General features: G+C 37.8%; 1 protein-coding gene across 1 annotated transcript in view; it reads right to left on the minus strand.

The window, feature by feature from the left end:
* The window catches only part of lama2 (laminin, alpha 2), a 180,227-nt gene that overhangs the window by 60,554 nt on the left and 96,504 nt on the right, over positions 1 to 23,169 (minus strand). Inside the window, 5 exon segments of the mRNA XM_051071796.1 lie at positions 9,052 to 9,228; positions 14,029 to 14,172; positions 17,128 to 17,232; positions 18,177 to 18,308; positions 19,914 to 20,050. Coding sequence (XP_050927753.1) covers positions 9,052 to 9,228; positions 14,029 to 14,172; positions 17,128 to 17,232; positions 18,177 to 18,308; positions 19,914 to 20,050 — 695 coding nt within the window.

Below are 23,169 nucleotides of genomic sequence, written 5' to 3' on the forward strand. Positions count from 1 at the left end.
AGCATTAATATACATTTTTCTGTCAAATGATGCATATTGTCACATTTTTGTAACTCAGTATGTGTACAATGTATAGTTTATTATGATGTATCATCAGAACTATGGAAGCCACAACACGAACAGGTGCTCGAACTCAAGTGAACTTGAAGGAATAGCTCTGTCTCATCTCAATAAACTTGTGCTTCAAACTGCAATTCCACACACACATGCTAACATACAAGTGCAATACACAAACCTATACCTGCACTCCTTAAACAGTAACTTCCAGCTGTTAAAAGTTTCATGGATATGAGTCCAGCTTAGCATTGTCTTACATGTTAAGGTCAGGTGGCAACCCCTATCCTATCTCCAGAACAGGCTTTGCTGATCTGTGTATTTACCTCTAACTTGAAGTCATATTATTTTGTTTCACCTGAAAAATATGAATGAATATTGAATACTACCATACCTCTCATATGGATGTGAGCAACATTTAATAATGAAACCCATGACATCACCAACTGAAATTGCTGCATTTCTATGCAAATGATGTTATGCAGCTGATGTGAGAGCTACCTGCATTGCCCTCACTCAAGACTGCTGGCTCCCAAAGTGCTCAGTTGCATCTGATGGAAAAGGAGAAAGGGCAGAGCATGGGCAAAATGCAGAGTGCAATCACTCTTCAACAAGTGAACAGCAGTCTGATCGCTCCACTCAATGTAAACCATCAGGACTTTGATTATAGTCTGGACGCAGAAGCGACCGGTTTGGTGTCAGGGTGCACTGCAGCACTCGCACTGCCAATTTATGAACACACGCTTTGTGTCTGAACACATAAAGACCTGAGCAAGCAATTTCCTCTGTGACCTGACAGCAGCAATTTCACATCAGCCTCAGTCTTACAACCTTTTCTTCTATATTCTCACTTGTGCACATACACATACACCTCTAGACATGCTAATGGCACCAAATTGGCCCCACCATTATGGTCATATTAAGTTTAAATTAGCTCCAAATGACATTGAAATTATTTTCTAAATGACTTGAATCTGACTTCTGCCACGATCCCGTCTCCCATGGCAACTGGAGAAAAGGGCTTTGACTGCTCATTTGCATTTCATTGCCAAAATAAAGTAAAAATCACAACATCAGGTGACAGTGCTAGGGGGTAGGCCACCAGAGAGAACAGAATTGAAGAAAAAGAAGAACAGAAAAAGGAGACAGAGAGGATGCCTGTAGGGTTTATTATTGGAATGCCGGGCTACTTCTGTGGTAGCTTCTGTTGTTGTACACTAGTCAAAGAGGCCTTTATAGTTATTTCAATTTCAGTTAATTTTCACATCCTCATAACTCCATCCACATCTCCAGTAAAACTTGTACCTTCCTAATACCTTTCATTTCTTTTGAAACAAAGTTGTGCACCACATTTTTCAACCTTCAGGCACCCTGGATGAAAAGAAGGTGAGAGAACCAAAAAGGCAGAAAAAGAAAAATAAACAAAGACAGAAAGAGAAAAAGGAAAGGAGCGTGAAGAACAATAATGTATAAAAAGCTGTGTGTTAGTCTTACAGATGATGCCAGCTGCTCCACACACATGCCTGTCCATGCACAGGTCACACGACCTCCCCGATGCCCCCGACCCTGCAACGGCATTGGCCTGTGACAGGGTCACCATGGTCCGGGCCAGGCCCCCCATGGGGAACACTTACACTCCTCGCAGCGGCCGCCTGGCATCCTAAGGGTTGCCATGGTAACCAGTGGCACATCTAGTCATAACAGGAAGGGAATAGGTAACTAATATCCTTGCTTGCGAACAGATGAAGCTGGTGACAAAGGTGCATGAACAAGAGGAGAGAAATTTTTATCACCTCTCACAGTATTTGCCCTCATATCCCTCAGGACAGGCCGTACAACGGTAGTCATCAAATCCCTCTGCTACACAGGTAGGACTGAAACTAGACACAGAAAGAGATTTCCCTCAGAAAAGGTTAGTTACGTTAAATAAGTTAGTCATATGTTACAAATACAACAACATGATACAGGATTGATAGATTTCAATTTGTAGAGCTAAACAATACAGAAGGTTTACTTGTTCTCTGGGTTGGTAAGGGGGCAGGCACAGGGTTTGCAGTCGTCAGGAGAACCTCGGACCACTCCATAGAATCCTGGAGAACAGCGTTCACATCGATCACCCTCTGTGTTGTCTTGACAGTTCTACACACACACACAAATGCACACATATGAAATTTGTGTTATATTTGTAAAGACACTAGATTCACTTCTATTCATTTTCCAACCCCCTCCATGACTGTAACCCTAAGGTGCGGATGCTAAGTTTCCCATCATTCTCCACCCAGCATGAATTCTTGATGACTATGGTTGGTTTTAACTGCAGAATTTGATTGTGTGAGCAATAATGTCAGCAGCTGTAACACAATGACAAAAAAACTTCACGCTGCTTGTCCAGAAAGCTTTTCATCTTTTTAAAAAAAAAAAGCAAATTAATTTTCAAATTAAATTAACAGACGTTAAGCTCCACTTTTATCTGGGATTTTGCATTTGAATATTGCCACTGGCACACTGAAAATGAGACGCCAGATTTGTCTGAGCGAGACAAAAAACCCCCAACATATCTGTGAATGTTTTATGGGCACCTGGGTTTGTGTATGCTCAGATTGTAGCATATTTCTTTCCTCTAATCAAAGATTGGAAGAGGAAGAAATCAGTACAACTCTTAAGCTGTGTACAGTCCTTTTTTTTATGTGGCCACTTGTCTCAACTTTACAATGAGTAACTGAAAAGACGACAGACGGGGTCACCCATCATCCCCTCCTTGATTACTGACTGAGGCTTGTTTTTTGGTGAGTGAGATAATTATCTTGACGCCTTTGGTTGACACCAGAGTTTAAAGGAATAGTAGCATCCTTGTTATTACCCGTTGTCAGCTTACTTCACAAATTTTGATAATAGTAGGACTTTTGATCAGTGGTGTGCTTAACTGTGAGGTGGTAAATTCAGAGACTGGTAGTAAAATGTTTGTCAACATGCTGTCAGAAAGGTCATTTCAGTTTAAATCTCTTCAAAGTCTGCCTGTTTCTCATTTTCTACTGAGACAAACCGATGAAAATGATCTTATCAGCTGATTATTACTAACTTTTGTTTTTTAGGGAAAAGTTGATTGAGCAGTTACTGTGTCTTTACATGCACACACACACACACACGTCCTGACCGTCAGTGGGAAGAACCCAGTGTGATTGCAGCTGCTCCTGCAGTGCTGAGCGTCTCTACTGAAGCAGTGAGGAAATCACTAATCATTTCTTTTTGCCACCCACAGTTTCTGAGCCATTCTAGGGCCAAACTTTTATCGAGCCTGGACTATTTCTGATAGGAAATGTAGCTGTCCATACACAATAATGAATGTTTTTTTGGCCCAGTCCTACTCCTGCATGATGAGGTGCTGTGAGACCCTGAACAGCAGCAACCAGCTAGCTGTTAGCTGACAGGCGAGATCTCACACGTCAAAGAGTTTAATAAGCTTCCTCTCTCAAAAACAGGCCATCTCATACTTCTCTCATGCTCATTTACTTTGCAGCATTTCTCTCATAACAATACACATACCTAAACAGCAATATTTCATATCCAGAAATTCATTTTGATCTATCCTTATTATACAAAAGAACACACACATAAACACACATACACGCACAAAAACCTATTCAGACTTGTATTCTGACAGATGCTATGCGAAATATGTACACCCTGTATAGACACAGGCAAATGTTCACCAATGCAGACCCAATTGACACGCACCCACACACTGTGCACTCAATCATACAAACACACACACAATGTAAACTCACAATGTATTACATACTGTACACAAATATGCAGATCTCTGCTCTTCATATCCCCAGGGTCCAGTCTTACGTGTTCGCCTTGTTTGTTGAAAATGGGAACTTCAATCAGTGCAACAGGAAGTTGCCTCTTAACGAGGCAAGTCATTTCCATTAACTTCCTGCGTTCCTCGTTACCGCTAATTACCACAGAAACAAACTCGTTTAGCATTTTCAATTTAGCCCGCTCGGTTAGAAAATGCTAATGACACTGTTATGGAGAGTGAGATGGAAATGGGCGAGGAAAAAAATGGCTGGGAGGCAGAGAGAGACAGAAATCAAGCACGAGAGAAGGGAGGGGAGAGGTAAAAAGACAGAGAAACAAATTGGCAAAACTAGAGAAAATTAAGGAGAGGCATGAAAGAGAAAAGGGGTGGTGTAGAGGAGGATTGGGGAAAAGAAAAATGAGAGAATTGAAGGTAAAAGACAAAAACAATGGCAAAGTGATGAAAGAACACAAAGGATGGGTAAATACATAATTGAGGATGAGAAGTAAGAGAATTTAGAGAATGAGAATGGAGCAGATAAAAAAAGAAAGGACATTAGAAGAGTATGGAGGAGTATAAGGAGGATAAATGATAGAAGGAAGAAGAAGAAAGGAGAGTGGGTTAAATAAAGAGGAGATGAGGTAGAATTGCAGAAGAGGGGAAAAGACAACAATAAAAATAATTAGAAAGCAAAGAACACCAAATCCAGCGCTCCACCTCGAGCAAACAGTTTCCAAAAATACTGAAAATTGTAATAGTGCTGCAGATATTACTGAAAGAAGCTGAGTCACTTGTAGTACGCACTATTTTAAGTCTTCCAGAAAAAATACTATACATTATGTGGGTAAGTGTGCAAAAAAGACATAATTTTTCAGAAAAAAATCCATGAGAATGCAGCTACTGTCAGCATCTTTCTGAGTTTATCTACAAGCATTTACACCAAATTATCTTACCACATCAAGCCACGATAAATGGCTACTCATCAGCTGTCCAAAATGAATCTCAATTGATTGATTTTTCTGAGAATATGAGTTTATTTTGTGGCAGTACAATCATGGCAAAACACTGACATTCTTTCAGTCCACCAGGATTTCACAGATCAAATTCTAGTGATGACTTTTGGGCAGTGTGTGACCAACTGCTCCTTGAGGCCAAAGTCTTCAGACGGAGACTCACTACAGAACTGACCAGATTGTGAAAAAGGCTGGAAGCGCCTAACAGGCATGTGCAGATTTGTCTCACTAGCCACCAGTTGGGTTTAGGGACCACATGCGGGCAGAGGATATTTACAAAAACACACGCGATCAAAACAAATATGAGGGCAGGGATTTTTTTTCTTTTCTTGTTTCTGAGCAGTTAGAAAATCAACATACAAACATTAATGAAAGTTGTGACAGTTCTTACCTGTAAATACCAGCTGAATGTATTTTATGTTAAAAGATGTAAGGATCTGACTTATTTGCTTTAATGTGTTCAAAGTGTATATCTTTTCATTAAGATCATCTTATCCTCTATTTCTAAAAGTAGAGGTCTAGCTTTGGGTCAGATCCAGACGAGAGGAAATTACACAAAATATGAATAAGCCCAGGGTCGTTAATTATCGCAGGGCTAATTACAGTACCTGACATCACACACATACACACACCTTTTTCTCTCACCAAGCTACCTGGCATATGGCTGTATGAGGGTCTCCAGCGGCAGAAGGCCCACACACACGCACAGCGCACACACACACATTTACCTGGCATATGGATGTCTCAGGGTCACAGGTGGAGGAGTGCCCACTGCACTGGCACTGAACACAGCTGCCCATGCCTGCAGCAATGGGCACTCTGGACGCTGAAGCAGATGTCACGGAACCTGTGCGAAGACGGTAGAAACCTGCAGCACACTCCTGCACAGAGATAGAGAGAGAACGAGGGAGGGAGGGAGAGGGAGAGAGAGAGAGAGGGAGAGGGAGAGAGAGAGAGAGAGTCATCCACACTCACAGACAGACAGACAGACAGACAGACAAAGATTTAAAAACGCTTAGACAGTTGCAAATACCCTGAAAGATCTAGGTCTGATAGCATTTATTCCCTTGGTAAACATGCACTGTGCAAGACACACACACACACACACACACAGATTCTGAACAACTACACACATGGACCAACATAATTATCCCTAATTGTGATTTCTCAAGGCAACTGTTGACCACTCTCTCTTTCACACACATACTCACAATTAAGAGTTATTCCCCTCAGTAACTTTTTAACACACATGTTCATACCCTCACATACCCGCCCACCACACACAAACATGTATACACATGCGAGGTAACTCTCTCCCTCTCTCTCCTGTTCAGTAATAATTAATGGAGTCCATTTAAAGAGCCATCTGTTCCCTCTGCTAGCGCTAAACGCCCGTTTAAAAATACTTTATTAACAACGACGGCAGCTACAAATAGAATGGCCATCTGTCAGCCAAGCCCTCTACGACCTGAACATTTCAAGTTTAGCTACCGTTTGCTATTTGGCTTCCATTTGGCGCTTTTTCAACAGTATCTGTAGCTTCTAAATTATGTACATTGCTATTTTTTTAACAATAAAGATGGGTGCTCCTGTGCATTCAAAGTAACAGGCAACAAAGTGAAACAGAGGTTGAAAAATATAGTTAAAAGTTTGCGGGGAACTCATGTACTCCTTTGAGATTAACACAATAATACCTAAATGACTCTCAGGCGGCCGTGTCCAGTAGAATTGCCCAGAACTGTTGCCTCCGTATATCATAAGCTGTCTCTACAAAATCCTCATTAAACTGAAGATTGAGTCACTGCTATATGCTTTCTGTGGCTTAAGAGAAGGAGCTGGATGCTGCTGAAAGTCAATTGCTTTGACAAATCAAAACTGAGCAGAGGAAACGCTCAGTGAGGCTTAATCCTGGCTTGGCAAAGCAAAAATAATAAATAAATAATTTTTTAAAAAAGGAGAGTCTGAAAGGCGCCGCAGAGGCTTAAAACTCTGAACTAAATGTAAATTGGAAACTTGTGAGATAGTATTGAAAGCTGAGGCTATGACCTCCATGTTTACATTCTCTCTCAGTGGAAAGGCAGGAGACAAAAAACAATCATCCCTCTGAGCACTGAAAGAGGGAGAGCGTTCAGTTCACCCAGTAATTACTGTTTGTAATAATGTATGTAAAATGCAGGTTCTGAACTTCTGTTAATACAAACGCTGTGTTTTCATTTTAACTGTAATATTCTCACTATACAGTACTTTGTCTTTGATGTGTCTTTGATATCTTATTTGATCTAATGTAGTGTGCTTTTTGCCACTGCCTTGAAGAACATTCATCACACAAATTATTAGAAATATTGAGTTACAGAAACTTAGTGATGTATTTTACATTGATATTCACTTGCTGTATTGTGAATGATGGTTTCATATCTCCTGGCATCTACCAACATAAAAACCTTCTACATTATATAACAAAGCCAAGAGTTGCAAACAGAGCATCCTGTAACCTGTACTCTGGCTAGAATCCAGACCAGTACTATTAGTTAATCACTGACTGTGGTATTTATGAATATGCTGGCTGATATAAAGGAGATATTGCAGTAAAGATAAGCCAAAGATTTTGTATGTTTGAGCTAATTAAGAGTGTCACAGTCAACACTCACCATTACATATTTTGTCAACAGAGAGCACTGACAACTATTTCTCAACTGTAAAATGTCCTCAATACACAATGTAAGTGATCTGCTGATTTTATTAAACTCTCAAATATCAATATCAGTGTTGGCGTCAAACTTCTAGTTCTGATTAATTACCGTAGACATCTTTCCTTTAGTACAGTCACTCACAAACACTGTACAACTCCTCTACCTGCAGACCACTGCAACAACTGATCACTTGTAATGGATTTCTTAGAAATACCTTTGGGAAAAGTAAACATTCTGTAAATACAGTACTTCATGTGTGGTTGTTCCTCATGGTGTGTGTGTATGCATGTGTTTAGTTGTGTGCGTACCTCACAAGACAGCCCAGAGTATCCGATTGGACAGTCACATTTTTCTATCTGATGGGCTTTCTCACTCTCTTTGGTTGGTCGGCCTTCCTCAGCCACTGTTAGACTGATCTCTGAAATACTGAGAGAGAAGACAAGAATCCATTAATATTGTGATGTAATGACGATGGCTTTACAACTGTTTGTTTGCATGTTTCCAATAATACTTATTTGTTGTGACATTTGGGAATCTGAAGCCACTTGCCTTTCATCATGCCAAGTGGATATACTAGAAGATTATTTTAAATATATGACATGAGATATCCAGAGATAACCGTGATGATTATTTGCAGCAGGTTGTAATGTTTCTGCTGTGGAGAAGGCCATTAGTAGAAATAATTTTCATTATTACACCTTGAGATACATATGAGAGGAAGGTATTTCCCACAGGTTATCATTTAGTCAGCTATCAAATTTCACATTTATTAATGGACAACACCATGCAGAGGTGGAACTGTTTGTGTGTGTGTGTGTGTGCTTTACCGGCTGTGTCTCATCAAGTTGCCGTGTGATGCCTTAATTAGGATGTAGTCCACATAGAACAAAATGTCCATGAAGTCCTCTCGAGTCATGGACCGGCCATCTGCGTAGTTCCACTCATGCTGTACACACAAGCACATAGACGTGCACACACACACATGCATACAAAACACTGAATACACAGACAAATCAATTTTACCATCGCAGTCTTTTACCAATGTAACAGATCCTGTGCGTACAGTCCGACAGAGATCACCAAATTTTTTTTGGCTGTTATATGATAAAAGTTAAAGTTAATAAAACTCAAAACTCAAATATTTCAATTATTTTTCAACATTCAATTTTTATCCAAAGCCATATTGTACCTCTGTCATGTCGATCTCATGGCGGGTGAGCTGACCAATCTGGAGTCCCGGTATGTGTCGAGTCATCATGATGCTGCGGTTGGGACCACCCTTAATGATGACCTGAGGCTCGTAGGACGAAGGACCAGTTTCATCTCTGGCCTCATAGTACACTGCGTATTTCAACTGGCCACCATATGCTGTTGATCTAAAGAAAGACATAAAGCAGACAAATTGTGGGCTAGTTTTCCCTGCCACAATAAAACTGCCATTGAATTTAGATGAAATAAAACAGGCAACAAACACTGTAGGGTTTCCCACCATAGATCCCCTGAACTGCTCTGGCAGTTTCCAGTAGTAGGGTTCAGAGAGAGTTGAGGTGACCAGCTCTGCATGGGCGAGGATTTCAGGGTGCTGGAAGCTCACGCCTCTCCTCGTCTCCACGGTGTTGGCTTTATCCACCAAGGGGAGCACCGTCTGCTCTGGCTTCAGCGTCAACTACAGTAAGGCACGCAACAATGACGTCAACATTAATGCGTTGCTGTGCTGATCCTTGTAGAATAATCCCATGAAATTAATATTTTTTATTCAAGAAAATATTACGATTCTCTGGGGCCTAACAGTGACTTAGCACTGTTTACACCTAGTTTAGATGGCTATCAGATGTTGATGGTCTGTAAGACAAATGTGGGTATAAACTTTTTAAACAAGCATTTCAGTGTTTGAGATTGAGAAACTTACTAAGAGATGATTTCACACAGCCTTGGTTAAGCAGCAATACTTCAAGTAGTACTTGACATAAACTCAGCAAAATAGACCATATGTTAAGTTATAGTAATCAGCTATATGGTATACAGTAACACAATCCTGTAAATCAGGTGTAGATGAGTCATGTGTGTAGTGTCAGTGTCTGTCTTTCTTTGTTTAGTCACACAATCTTCTTTTTTCCTCTCCTCCTAATGACACTGACTCAAACAATACTCCACCAGCGCCATTCTTTGACTCTGGCAGACTTCGATTTCAAGTAATTTCTTTGTCTGAGACTCTCGTCTTGTTTCAGAAAATTTCAGTATCTTTGGTTTCTTTCCTTGGTGTGTTGTTTAATCTGTAGGCACAGAGGATTGTGGTGGAATATCCAAACTAATGAGGACAGATTTATGCAGCTCCTTCCAGCCTTTTTTGTGAAATAGTAAAACAAATTTTAAAAGGTACAGGAATTCTAGTAATTTTAAGTTTGAGAATAATTATCTGTTATCTGTACACATCACCTGAGATACATATATATATATATATATATATGTGTGTGTGTGTGTGTGTGTGTGTGTGTGTATATATATATATATATATATATATATATATATATATCTTTCCATGCTGAATATAACTTACTGCTGATATCACTCTCCCTCTCTAGCTATCTGATATGTGAATCATATTTGAGTCATTACTGACAGTCTGGAGAAAATCTTAACCTTTCTTTCTCATTCTCACTGTCTCCCACTTTATGTGTTGATATTTCAATATAACTTGAATAATATCAGGGTTTATTATTGACTGTGGGTTGTGGTTGAGTGGATCAATTTAAAAATAGATTCATCTGCATGAGCATGGATCACTCTCCATCGCTGTATTCCAGCGGAGTTAATATGTGGATATTGTGTGAATAATATCCCAGGCATTATGGAAGAGTGCTCTTTGGTTGAGTGGACAGAATCTGAAATCTATGAAGTTACTATAGCTTGGACACAATGGAAATACAAGCTGCATAATAGAGAGGAACTCGCACATTTATATACTGTACCTAGTTTCCAATTTGCAATTTCTTGAAACAACTGTCAAATCAAGTAGGTAACAGGAAAAAATAAATAAAAAAATCTAAATTTGAACTGTTGTTTCATACTGATAAGAGGAGATTACATAAATCATTGGAGTGCTTTGAGTTTTTTAGTTGACAGTTTCTTCTCTATACCCTGCTGTAAATAAATTCATATGCTCTGAGTATTGCTTGTAGTGCCAGTAAACTTTCTGATATTCTGTAAATAGAATGTCAGTGGCAAAAACAAGCCATGCATTTCTGGTTTCATCTAAACAGATAATGAAATATAGCTCCACAACTAAACCTGATGTTAACCGTGACAACTTGTAGGGTAAGACTGACTTTTTAAACTTCACATAGACAGTGTTATTCATTGTTTGAACTGAATATCTGTGAAAAAAAAATCTATTGCTAATCTGGCTTTCAAAATGTATTTTACAAATTTGTCTGTCTATTCTGATGTACCAAGAGAAGAAAACCAACGTGTACAGACTGAGAAATAAGGAGTTCACTCTCTTACACTGTATTCACATATTCAGTAGAGCTATAATACAGTACCCAATAAACTGGGCATTTATACACTTTCTTTAAGTACGTGTAGCATGCTATCAGATATAACATTGCATTCAAATAATAAGGGGTTCTTAATCAGTCATATATCCCTTTTCAGACATAGAATACATATCTTTGCTGCCCATGCCTATCTATTAAAGTGATGACTTTTTATTATTTAGAAACAGGAGCTCTTTGTTGTAGCTTTATTCAAAGATTACAGGATCATTATGGAAAGAATCACGCAAAAATTCAGTGACTTTTTTCATTTTTAGAGTAACTCACTTCTGTTTGTTCAGGACTTTGTGTTTAATGTTTTGCTTTATTTCACAGCTCAGCACTCTATGACTGGATAAGTTACAAATTAATAATTAGAAAATGCTGCAATTTAACTGCAGCAAACCCTCTTCTCTTCAAGAAGAGAGTCCTCTTTTTGGTTTTTGTTATCAGGGTTTTCATCTTATCTCAGTTCTTTATACATGTCACTTATTATATTAGTGCAGAACTTCACAGCTGTATTTAATAACCAGTAAATATTCATACATAGATACACGGTTCTCCCATCAGAGATGAATACCACAAAATAGGCGCGCGTGTGTGTGTGGGGGTGTGTGTGTGTGTGTGTGAGCGGGCGCGTGTACATGTGTGTCTGTGCGTGTCCTTCTCCCCTAACCTCTGTGTAATCCCATGTGTGTACATTTGTGCATATGAATGAATGTATACTGTGTTTGTATAGTGTATGTGTATGGTGTCTAGATATGGCGTGTGAGTGTGTCTGTGTGTATGTGTATGTGTATGTATGTGTGTGTGTGTGTGTGTGTGTGTGTGTGTGTGTGTGTGTGTGTGTGTGTGTCCCACTCCACTCAGTGTAATCTCACGATTCAGTGGTTCAGAGAAAATCTCCCTTTCCGATAAACTCTCCATTTTTTCTGTCTTTCTCTCTGTCCACCTCTCTCTCTCTTTCTCTCTCTCTCTCTCTCTGTCAACAATAAATGAAGTGAATGTTTGTCGTTCAAATGAAACCTCTCACCACACTCCATCCAAAAACTCTACGGTTACCACAGAAACCCCCGTTTATCGCCAATGGCAAACGTTTCTGAGATTAAGAGCTTTTTTTAAAAAAGGCTGCCACTCAGCAACTGATTGTTGACTTGCTGACTGTGATGGTGTCGCTATAATTACATACCTTTGTTTTTGATCTAAAGCTTGTATCTTGTTAAGTAATGTTCTCACTCATTTTGGACTCTGATGTGTCCAAATCTAGCCAGGCTAGTTGTATGGTCTTAAAATTAGAGTCACTAACTTCAGTGTCATACACAGTGTGGGAATTTTGGACGCTGAGTTTAACATACAGTTTGATTCCTATCTGTACACAGATGTTCACAAAAGCACTTCTTTATTCACAGTGTCTTTGTGTAACTTCACCACTAATATTTGCATTTTTTTTACAAATACAAATCTTGTCTACACACAAACAGACTTTTCATTTTACAGGTCTACAAAGGTTGATCTACAACTGCAATCTCTGGAATTATTTGTGAACACTTCACAAACTCAAAATGTTAGTGACCATAACTTAAGCCCATGTAGTTGGGCATTTTTCAAGATATCCCTCAACAACAACTCTGCCATCTTTGCTGTAGACCTTGTGACCTTTTGCTTGTTGGTCAGTTTATTTTAAGCAACAAGCAGAGTGGATTTACTAGCTGTTAGCTAGCAGCATGGCACCATGGGTGGCAATGTCAGTCTGTTTTTCAGTCGACCACTTTGTTCAAAAGTTCATGGAAATAGTATACAGTAGTTGTTGAGATATTTCAAACTGTACCAGACATGTATGATGCCCAGTGGATGAATTCTACTGACTTTTAAAATCCTAAAATATTTCCTGTAGCACCAGCAGATCAAGTAGGTTAGCATTTAACTCAAACCGTCACTGTCCCTTACAATGTCCCTTACATTACAGCTTCACAGAGTTGTTAGCATGGCTGCAGTCTTGTTTATCAATTTACATACCAATTTGTGTGAATGTGTTTTTCAACTTTGCTAATTTCCATTTCAGTGAGGCAGAAAATCACACAGCAAACAATAATATGGACTACAGAATGAAGAAATTGATCTCAAAATGTAGACAATATAAATGTTTAAATAACTGAACCATGTTTTGTTCCATTCTTGCGTTTGTGATTGTCAGACACTGCAAAGACTCTCAATATTTCAAAAAACAGCTCACTTACCTCATCTGCAAATATCAGTCCACCTTCTTTATATTTTTATATTTGCAACCTGGCACCTATTGAAAGCTGTCATCTAGGCTGTAAAAAGTAACTAGCATCACTTTTAACGTGGCAAAACTTAAGCAGCCTATAATTAGATCTACTAACTTTAAACATTTGAACAAGCCCCTGATCATCCATAGAGGTTGATTAATGAAGGACATGAAGCTTACAACATTGGCACAATGCAGTGTCAGTTGTAGGCAGCCAGCTGTCAAATGTGTTGTCTCAGCAAGGAAGCTGGCACAGACCGTGTGTACAACAAGTACAGCTTACAGGCAACTACTGGTTAGATTCTCTTTGATAAAACATTAGCATGAAGAGAGATCATAAGTGAGCATGGATGCAATTCAGAAACTACTCTTTAAAATTACTGGTGACATCAGCAGAGTTTTGGACAAGATGGAGCAATATATCATTTTTTAACTGGAGTGAAGGCTACATAAAGTTGCTGGAACTTCCTCCCTGTCATCCCTGATTTTGTAACAGTATATAACAGCGACCAGAGTTCCTAATTTGTCTTACATTTGTGAAACATTTCAAAAAAAGAATAAATAAGCTTTACTTAGGGTCACTTGACAAATACTTCAGCCTACTTCTGTTAAACACAGAACTGTGACAGGAAAGAAGTAAAACAATTAAAGTATGTCTACTCACCCACATCCTGATCAGTCCTTGCGCCTCTGTGCAGGAGTGTGTTAGGCCATAACAGTAACACTTGCTGCAGCCCAGTGGATTTCTTACTGACAACCCAAACGTGTCAGGCTTACAGCGGTCACAGTTGTGTCCCTCCACATTTGCCTTAAATAACACAGAAGCAAACATACATATGTGAGGTAAGCTTTTGTGATTCTTAATTAACATTATTTTAAATTTTACCAGTGTTAAATTTGGAAAGCTTGAAAAGCACTTGAAAAGCACTCAAGCAGATGTGCTTTTGGGATTAATTAATTAATTATTAATACAGATCATTAATAAATCACAATTATCATGAATCATTTGAGAATTTCCAATACAATACCTTGAGGGACAGAAAACTAGAGTTACTAGTTGAAATGATGTTCCTCTAACCTTGTGTCCACTTGAGTTATTTACATTCAACTGAAGTGTAACTTCCTAACTTTAACTGGGTATTACTTGACTAACAAAGTTGACACAAACTTCTACTATTAAATTATTCCCAACCAATACCATACAGAAGACACGTTTGATGCCTTTGCTGCATTGAGCTATAAATAAGATAATCACTGCTGCTGCACTCAATGTTTACATTTTGAGTAAGTAAGCTGAGAGCTGACTGGTCTAAAATGGGATTGTGGACAGGGCTGTGCATTAAGGCTTCTCTCTGCTAAGAAAAGGCCTACAGTGCTGTCGACAAAACATCATCCAATTAATGTGGAGTTCTGTCAAAAAGTCCTGCAGGTTAGTGAGTAAGGCCCACGAACAACAGAGGAATGTGCAGGTAAGGTGAAGGAACCTAGAAACTAAACTACATTACTAGCATTTTTACATCAAAAGGAGGTCACTGTGTTATTACAAAGGCTTCAGAGACCAAAATCTCAGTATTTTATGAATTTAGTCAATAAAATATCAAAATACTGAAAATATACCCACCAGAGTGATGTTTTAAAATTCATGCCAAATTATTTGATTTACAATCATATAAACACAAGGAAAGGGAGAAAATCCTCACATTTGTTAAGACAAAAATGATATTTAAGAACTGTTGTTTGACAATTTCCTTAGTTCAATAATCAAAGTTATCAATCAACCTTTCAGCACAAGTTATGACTTTATATACACGATGCATAGACAGACAGACAACCAGCTTAACAACTCACAGACAGCAGAAATAACAGTTGAACAGACAGACAGGCACCAGGTGACGAATTACTGATTGAGTGACAGGTAGTCAACCCCCTACCTGTTCAGAGTGAAAATGACACTCATTGATCTGAAACCTCATTACAAGCCATGAATCAGATGTGTGTGTATGTTTGTATCGGAGTGTGTGTGTGTATCTGTGCAAAAGTTTGTTTTAGCATTTGTCACTGTCTATGAGGGATAATGTGATCAGCAAGTGACAGCAGATGAAAGATGTTTCCAGTCTGGGTGTGCCATATAAGGAATATATGGAAGTGTGTGTGTGTGTGTGTGTGGTGTGTGTGTGTGGTGTGTGTGTATGTGTCAAGGAGAGGAGGAGGAGGAGAGAGAGAGAGAGAGATAAGGTGGTGACAGGGAGGATCAGGATATCAAACCACCTCTGGTTTTCTTATATGGAACATTCACTACTTTCAGGCATGCACATACACAAACTTGTTTAACTATGATTCAAGAGGTCCACATTTCTCTAAGCTGTCCTTGACATTAAATATAAGGACACTTTATTACTATTCTGCAAGCTTATTTTCATTTCATTTTCAAATGTCCATTTAAACAAATCAGGGTGTCTACAATCAAAAACAGCTATTTTAATTTCCTTCAAAAAAAGACAGGAAAAAGACTGACAATCTTAGCAACACTGTATCTTTAAGTACTGAAGATCTCTCAAGTAGGATTAAGAAAATCATAGTGGTTCTATTTATACCGCAAACCAAGTAAAAGTCAAGTTATTTCACCTCCTTGTGTCATTTTTTCTCTTAAGATTTCAAAAGTCTGAACAAGGTTAAATGGCATGAAGAAGAACTGATGATTTGCAGTGTGACATGAAACCACTAAAATGGCTGACAGTGAAAAGTGTGTCTTTACAAAAGATTTTCTTGTGACATGTTCTGGTTTTTGAATATTACTGAAGAGTACTAGAATGTCAGTGAATTTCCAACTACAGCACTGACAGAAGAATAGGGAGAATTGATGTGATATATATATAAAAGAGGAGATATTTCATCCATACACATTCCTGCATTCAACTCACTTATTTCTGGACAACATAGAAGAAAACTTTTTATGTGCATTTACATGCATGTATGTATATATAAAAGTATACATCTAACTAACTTTGTGTGTGTGTTTGTGTGCTTGTGAGTGTGCTACCATATGGAGCCTGTCTCACAGAGATGCCTGCTGTACTAAGTTCTGTGACATTTACTGGCATAATTACACACCTGCACACATATACTATAAAACACAAGACTGTGAACACACACAGGGAGAAGACAGAGAAACCGTATGCATTAGCTTTTAAATCTGCACTGACATTTAAAATCTAAACTCTAGGTAGGATTCAAAATAATAAATACCACTGTTTTTTCAAGGTTTCTTACGTGCACCCATTGACTCAGAGTACTGTCCTGTTGGCAGGTAGAATGTCAGTGGTCACTGTATTGTTGTCATCCTCGAAAGGGTAAACTGATGCAGCCTTGCAAACTCAGACTACAACTTCCAAACTCAGTATCCAGCACAAGATGACTGTTTTGACTAACTGTTATAAACATCAAATCAACTATGATTTTGCAGCTGCACCACATATTTCTTATTTATCCAAAACAACTTTTTTTTTGGAAAAATCCACTGCCATGTTTTTCTGCTTTGAAAATTAGAAGCAAAAACCCATCATCTAATTTCTAACAGTCTGACAAATATACACAGGCTCATGTGCATCACATGTATAACCATGTATATTTCTCATTATTTTTTTTCTCTGTACAAAAACATGAAACTCTTGAGTATCTTGCCACAAAAAATAAAAACTAAGGGCAAAAATTAATGTAATAAGGGAACCATTACAAGCAAAAGTGTGTGGAGTGTTTGCTGTACCTTGCAGCTGCATTTTCCTGTTCGATCAGCGCAGGCACACACTCCTCTCTCCATGTCACATGTCTCACTGTCCGATCCTGAGACGTTACACTCGCACTGGGTGCACTGTGGGAAAATGCGGATGCAGACAACGCCAAGCTTCTGTTATCACCAACATAACAGGCTCAGAGAGGAGCTACTAGAGTGTGTCCCAGCTTTATGCTTCACCAAACCATTAAACTTCACTCCAAAATGAAAATGTTGCCATTATCTTCTTGCTCCCATGTCGGTCAAAACATCACTGAAGTTCAGACGAACACCAAACACAGCGTTGTCCAGTTATTTTACCATTTGACTGAGGTTACTGAGTTCCAAAAAGAACTAACCTTTTTTCTCTGAATGTTGACTTCTCAACATAACATTAAGTTATTATTATTCTATTGACATGAAAAACTATTCACGATTCTTCTACTGTTGAAGCAAATATCAAATATGACATCTGACTGTATACATGCCGCTTTGAAGACTACTTAAAAAAAGCTGCAGCCTTCCAATTGAGGATACTTGCTGTATATGAAGCTGAAAATTTGTCAGAAATGTAAAATTTTGACTAACATGGTGGTCAGAAGTGTAATTTTAAGGTGAACTGTTTCTTAAAAATCTGTTTAAAACTGGTGTCTATTGGAATCAAAGGTAAATAATTCACCATTCTGCTGTAGCCAGTACTTGCCAGTATATTTTACACTATGTACAACATACACCACTGTCGAAGAAATACAGGCTGAAGCTGCAGTGAAAAGTTTGGCTATGGTATAAAGAGCTAAAAAACAGTATGACGACACCATCAGGCTTTTATCTACCAGACAGGGAACAAATCCTTTTATTGAGTCTTTTTATGCCCATAAACCATAATAATAGCATTGGCATATCATGTTGTCCTACAGACTCTCAATCCCCAGTAATCGAATCCCACCAAAGATTCTCAGGTGCCTCCTCTCTTCTCAATAAAAACAAACATACACTTTATGATACTAACAGTGATATTGGAAGAGTTAATATGGATCATTTACCTGAGGAAAGTCTCTGTATCCAATTTGACATTCATTGCATTTCTCTCCTCTGAAGGAGTCCCGGCATAAGCAGCAGCCCGTGTTCACATTACACTGCTGGGTCACTGAGCCAATTACACTGCAGCCACACTCCTACATACACACATACAGTATACACAAGCACAAAGACATAATTACTAAAAAAAAACTTAAGAAAATGATCTTTAGTCAGACTTTAGAAGATCACACAGACAGTTTCTTGTCAAGTAAAATGCTGTATCTGGTCTTGGTCCATCAGTGCAGAAAACAGTCAACGTAAACAGAAGATGCACAAGGGAATATTGTCAAGTAAGTGTTAAAAGTTGAGCTTGTACATGTTAAGTTCAAATGTCATAATAGTATATTGAATCAGGGGAAGTTTGTCCAAAAACTGAGCCTGGGAACTTCAAGGAACATGTGACTGATTCCTGGAAAGTGAAGTACATTTACTCAAGCTCTGTCTTTAGTGGTAATACTACTTTTAGGTACTTGCACTACTGCTATGCCACTATATTTCACACCAAACATTTGTACTTTTTACTCCACTGATTCTAATTCATGGTTACTATAGTTACTTTGCATACTCAGATTGTAAATATAAAATATAAACAGCGATAAAATTAGTCCACTCAGAGGAACTACTTTTGGTACTTCAAGTATTTTTTATGTTAAATCTTCTTACTAATTTCCTTTCACTTAAATATGTATATGTATTTCAATACAGTGATATTGCTACTTTTATTTGAGTAGAGATTCAGATAAAGATTCAAGTATTTCTTCCACTGATGAAGTGAAGTCACTATACTGTTGTTACATAGTGTCCTCACAGGGACTTTAGCTGAACAGACACTGTTGCTTCCCTCTTTGTTGTCCTCATGTTCTCATCCAGATCAATCTGTAGTTAAACTGAGACTTACAGTACTGTTATGTTCAAGTCTCTAATTGCTACTACTATTTCTAATAGTTTACTGTTATTGCTGCCTTGTGGTATTTTGGTGAGACACTTTCAGTGCAGAAAATTGCTTTTCAAACACTTTAAACAAAGTAAACAAGCACTGTGATAATAAGAGAGCAGTGGGGACAAAGGGAGGGAGCGTCCAGAAAAGAGTGGAGAAAGGAGAATAAGAAAGGGAGAGCAGATGAAATGGAACAAAAAGGTCTCTCCTTTTTCCTATCGAGAAAGAAATTGAAAAACGTGTAACCAACAGAAAAGGGCTAATTAGATTAAGAAATTACACGTGTGTTAACTGTGACAAAACTAGAATCATTTATGTGATTTCCATTGATTGTATTTACCTTTACTATACACTTACTGGGTGTTAAGATGCTAAGAAAATTGTGTGTGTGTGTGTGTGTGTGTGTGTGTGATAATTTATTACTTCGAGTAATACACACTATGTGCAAACTTGGTCTATGTTGATTTATATAGAGAGCTGAATAGTTTGCTACAAGCATTATATTAGAAAAGTAAGGATTTATTCATCACTGACAGAGTTCAAATAAACTTTAAGTAAAATTGCTCAGAAAGGTATAGTAAGCCATCATGTTTCATGGTCTTTCAAAACAAAACATTTGTTAAAGTCAACCACTCATTAATCTCTTTCTTACACTTGCCTAATTTTTCTGCTGTGCCCGTGTTTGCTAATGGCAAATGTGGCATCACAAGTAGATTACATTGTATGGTCATAACTGCTCTTTTCAAATACCACCTCAACCTACCTTGCATCCAGTTGTGATATCATGGCCCCAGTGATTTGGAGCACAGCGGTCGCACCTCTCACCAATAGTGTTGGGAGGACAGATACACTGTCCTGTGTTAGCATCACAGTTATTTCCCACATGACTGCACTGACAAGCTGCAAGAGAGAGAGAGGAGAAAAAAGAAATTCAAGTGAACGTGTAGAGGTACATTATACATTTTTTGAATAAGCTGTATTGTTTTCCCTGTCAAAAATAACACCTAAAACATTTTTAAATTTGAGTGACTTAATTTTCCTAATGCACTATGACAGTTTTTCTTTCACAACAGGGGATGCTGGCTGGCAGATTCCAAACTGAATCAAAAACAACATACCTGGGATTAAGAACAGGGAAGTGAGCTTGCCACATTTTATTGGAAAATTAAACCTGAAACATTTTTGTGAGTGTATCTAGTTGGACTGTTGTGAGTTTGTGAAACACTGTCATTATCTTAATATCATTTGACACCTTCAAAAGAAGTATAAGTGACAGAGAAAATGTTAACTGTTTATTATGAAATGTTCTGTGCAGACTGAAATACATGAGGTGGCCTTCATGCATTAATGCATTCAAATGAAGATAGTGAATGAAAATGAAAATGAAAATAATAGTTTCAGCTTGATAGGCATTTGAAAGGATATTTTTTTGAGTTACATAGTAAGAGATACCTAAACTCCTAATGCTCACAATCATAATTCATTAATTTAAATTTCTTAAATACCAATACATTTACTCAATCCCCAGAAACCACAGCTGCCAATGGCAGAAGACTCTTTCTCACTAACTTTGCTGGTTGAATTGAAATGTTAATGCTTGTGAAATGTGAGGTAATTTTTACCGGTGACTTTCTTTTTTGATATTTCAACTGACTTAATGACGTGAGGTTTCCTAAAAGTTAATGGAAAAGCAACTGATTAATTCATGTAAATTGTTAATGAAACTTATCTTTTATCTGCCAGTCATTTCTTTTTTGGAAACCACATGCCCACAGTTAATCATATTTGTATTTTGACTTGCGTGCAATAAATCCCCCGGACCATTAAGCACAAGCTAGAATAATATTCCTGTAACCTGTTGCACTGTGGTATTGATTTTAGGATGAATCAAAGCTAATAATTCCCAGTCCTATCTTGTCTTTTTGCTGCATGACCAGATTTTCTGGCTAACTTATTATTGTTGTTCTTTGCTGTCAATAGTGGTTAGCATTACTAATGTACTGCATGAAAAGCTTTGAGGGAAAAGCTATTCATAGCCGTACTTGGGGTGTGTTGATGCTTAATCCTCATTTAGGTACAAAAATTAAGTTTGCAGCACCTGTTGCCCAGGTTGGCAAGAACTTAGGGGATATTAACTTACAAAAAGAGATCTGGCCAGGAATAGTTATCCTTATGATAAAATGACAGATGCATGAATTTTTCTTTCACTTTGTCACTATGGGTTATTTAGTCTGGAGTTTAAATACTGTTTTGAAGCCACTCTATGCTGCTTTGATTTTTTATGCAAAGTGCAGAAATAAAGTCACTGCAAGTTAAACCATATTGCAGCGTCACATAAAGAATGTAGAATTCTGCTTTCAATAGCTATATAACCTTGCTCTAAAAAAACAATGCCACTGTTTTTTAAATGTATCCTCTTGTCTTTGATGATAGGATTAATGATCAATGTTTGGTGCAAAGTCTATTAGCAGGTAGTTCAAAGTAACCCAGACTGTCCACACAGTAAGACAGTCTCATTAAGAATACAGTCTCTTTCTGTATTTCACTGAAGTTATTCATTTTTTGTTCTCACATTTGCTACACTGGCAAGATTAATTCATTCTTACTTGGTGCACAGTTGATATCCAGCTTGCTGCGACTTTGAGTCAGTGACATGCTGTACAATTTGGGTGAACATGGACCTTTAATTTGAGGTGTAAATATAGACATGCTTGGTGTTAAAATTCCAACTGATTTAATTCTGAATCACTACTACTGGAAGATGAAGGGTTTTCAGTAAAAGCATGGAAATTGGAATTAGCTGGAACACTCATAGTTCTATGTATAGCACTGACCATGATAACAGGATGGGAAGAATAGAAAAAAGTGTTAATATAATTAAACAACATAAATCTAAATCTAAATGAGCAATGCCCAACGTAAACTGTTGTTTAGCTATTTAATTTGCTTAAGTGCAAACAGGCTGTCACACACAAATATATACAGTATTTGTGGTGTTCTACCAAGCATTTTTTTCTGTAAATTTGACAAAATTTGATTCAGTTAATTTAAATAATCTCTTCTTTGAACATTCAGGACTTACTAATTATCTGCTGTTGTGCTTATTCACCAGCCAAGATGCATGAAAAATCTTTTAGCTCCATAATTTATTGGTCATGTCATTATCATTCTGTGTGTTCAACCTTCAAAGACACTCATATCAATCAGCATCTAGCCTCCTGCTGGCAACACTTCATGTTTCCACTGTTTTGCAGATACTGGGTCTAAATTTTGAATTTGATCTTCATTGCTTTCTTCCATCCCTCGGTGTATCATTTGTTCCTGCAATCATGTATCTTTATGTATAGATGGAGTTTTTGTTTTATGTACCTACAGATTTTGCCAAGATGCCTGTTTCATGACCCTGAGCAGAACTGTTCAACTATTTATAACATACAATGTAGTGTTAATAATAGACAATCCTCAGAGCCAATAAACGTATTAAGTATTCATAACGTCTGTAAGTCTGACTTTTAAAACATATAAGTTTGAGCTTTAGCCACAGATAAAAAAAACTGTATCATCATGTTCATGTGAAGCCAGAACAAAAGAAATGCCCACACTACTGACAAAGCACTATATTTTAAAAGACATAGCAGCATTCAGGTTAAGTGAAGCCAGAGGGTGGCATTCAGAACATTTTTTTGCAATGTTTAGCTTTTTTTTTTTTTTTTACTTCCAAGTGTTTTAACTTTGTCCTGCTTGTAAGCAAAAAAGATTTTGCTTTGCAATGATGTGAAAGGATGCACATACATTTCTGACATGACATAATCACTTTTCAAATAGAATGACTCTACAGACAATTTGTGTAAAGTTTAAATTAAAACGAAAGAACAGAGCAGCAGTTTAATAACAACAACACTTTGTGACTGCTGACGTTTCTTTCTTTGCAAATTACAATAAGTACAGGACAAAACGACATGCTGAGTTATACTTGTGTTCTGTGGGTTTACATCAGGGATAGCCCATTTATTTAAGAA

This window comes from Lates calcarifer, linkage group LG7_1, assembly GCF_001640805.2.
Source record: "Lates calcarifer isolate ASB-BC8 linkage group LG7_1, TLL_Latcal_v3, whole genome shotgun sequence".
In the NCBI taxonomy this organism is placed as follows: Eukaryota; Metazoa; Chordata; class Actinopteri; family Centropomidae; genus Lates; species Lates calcarifer.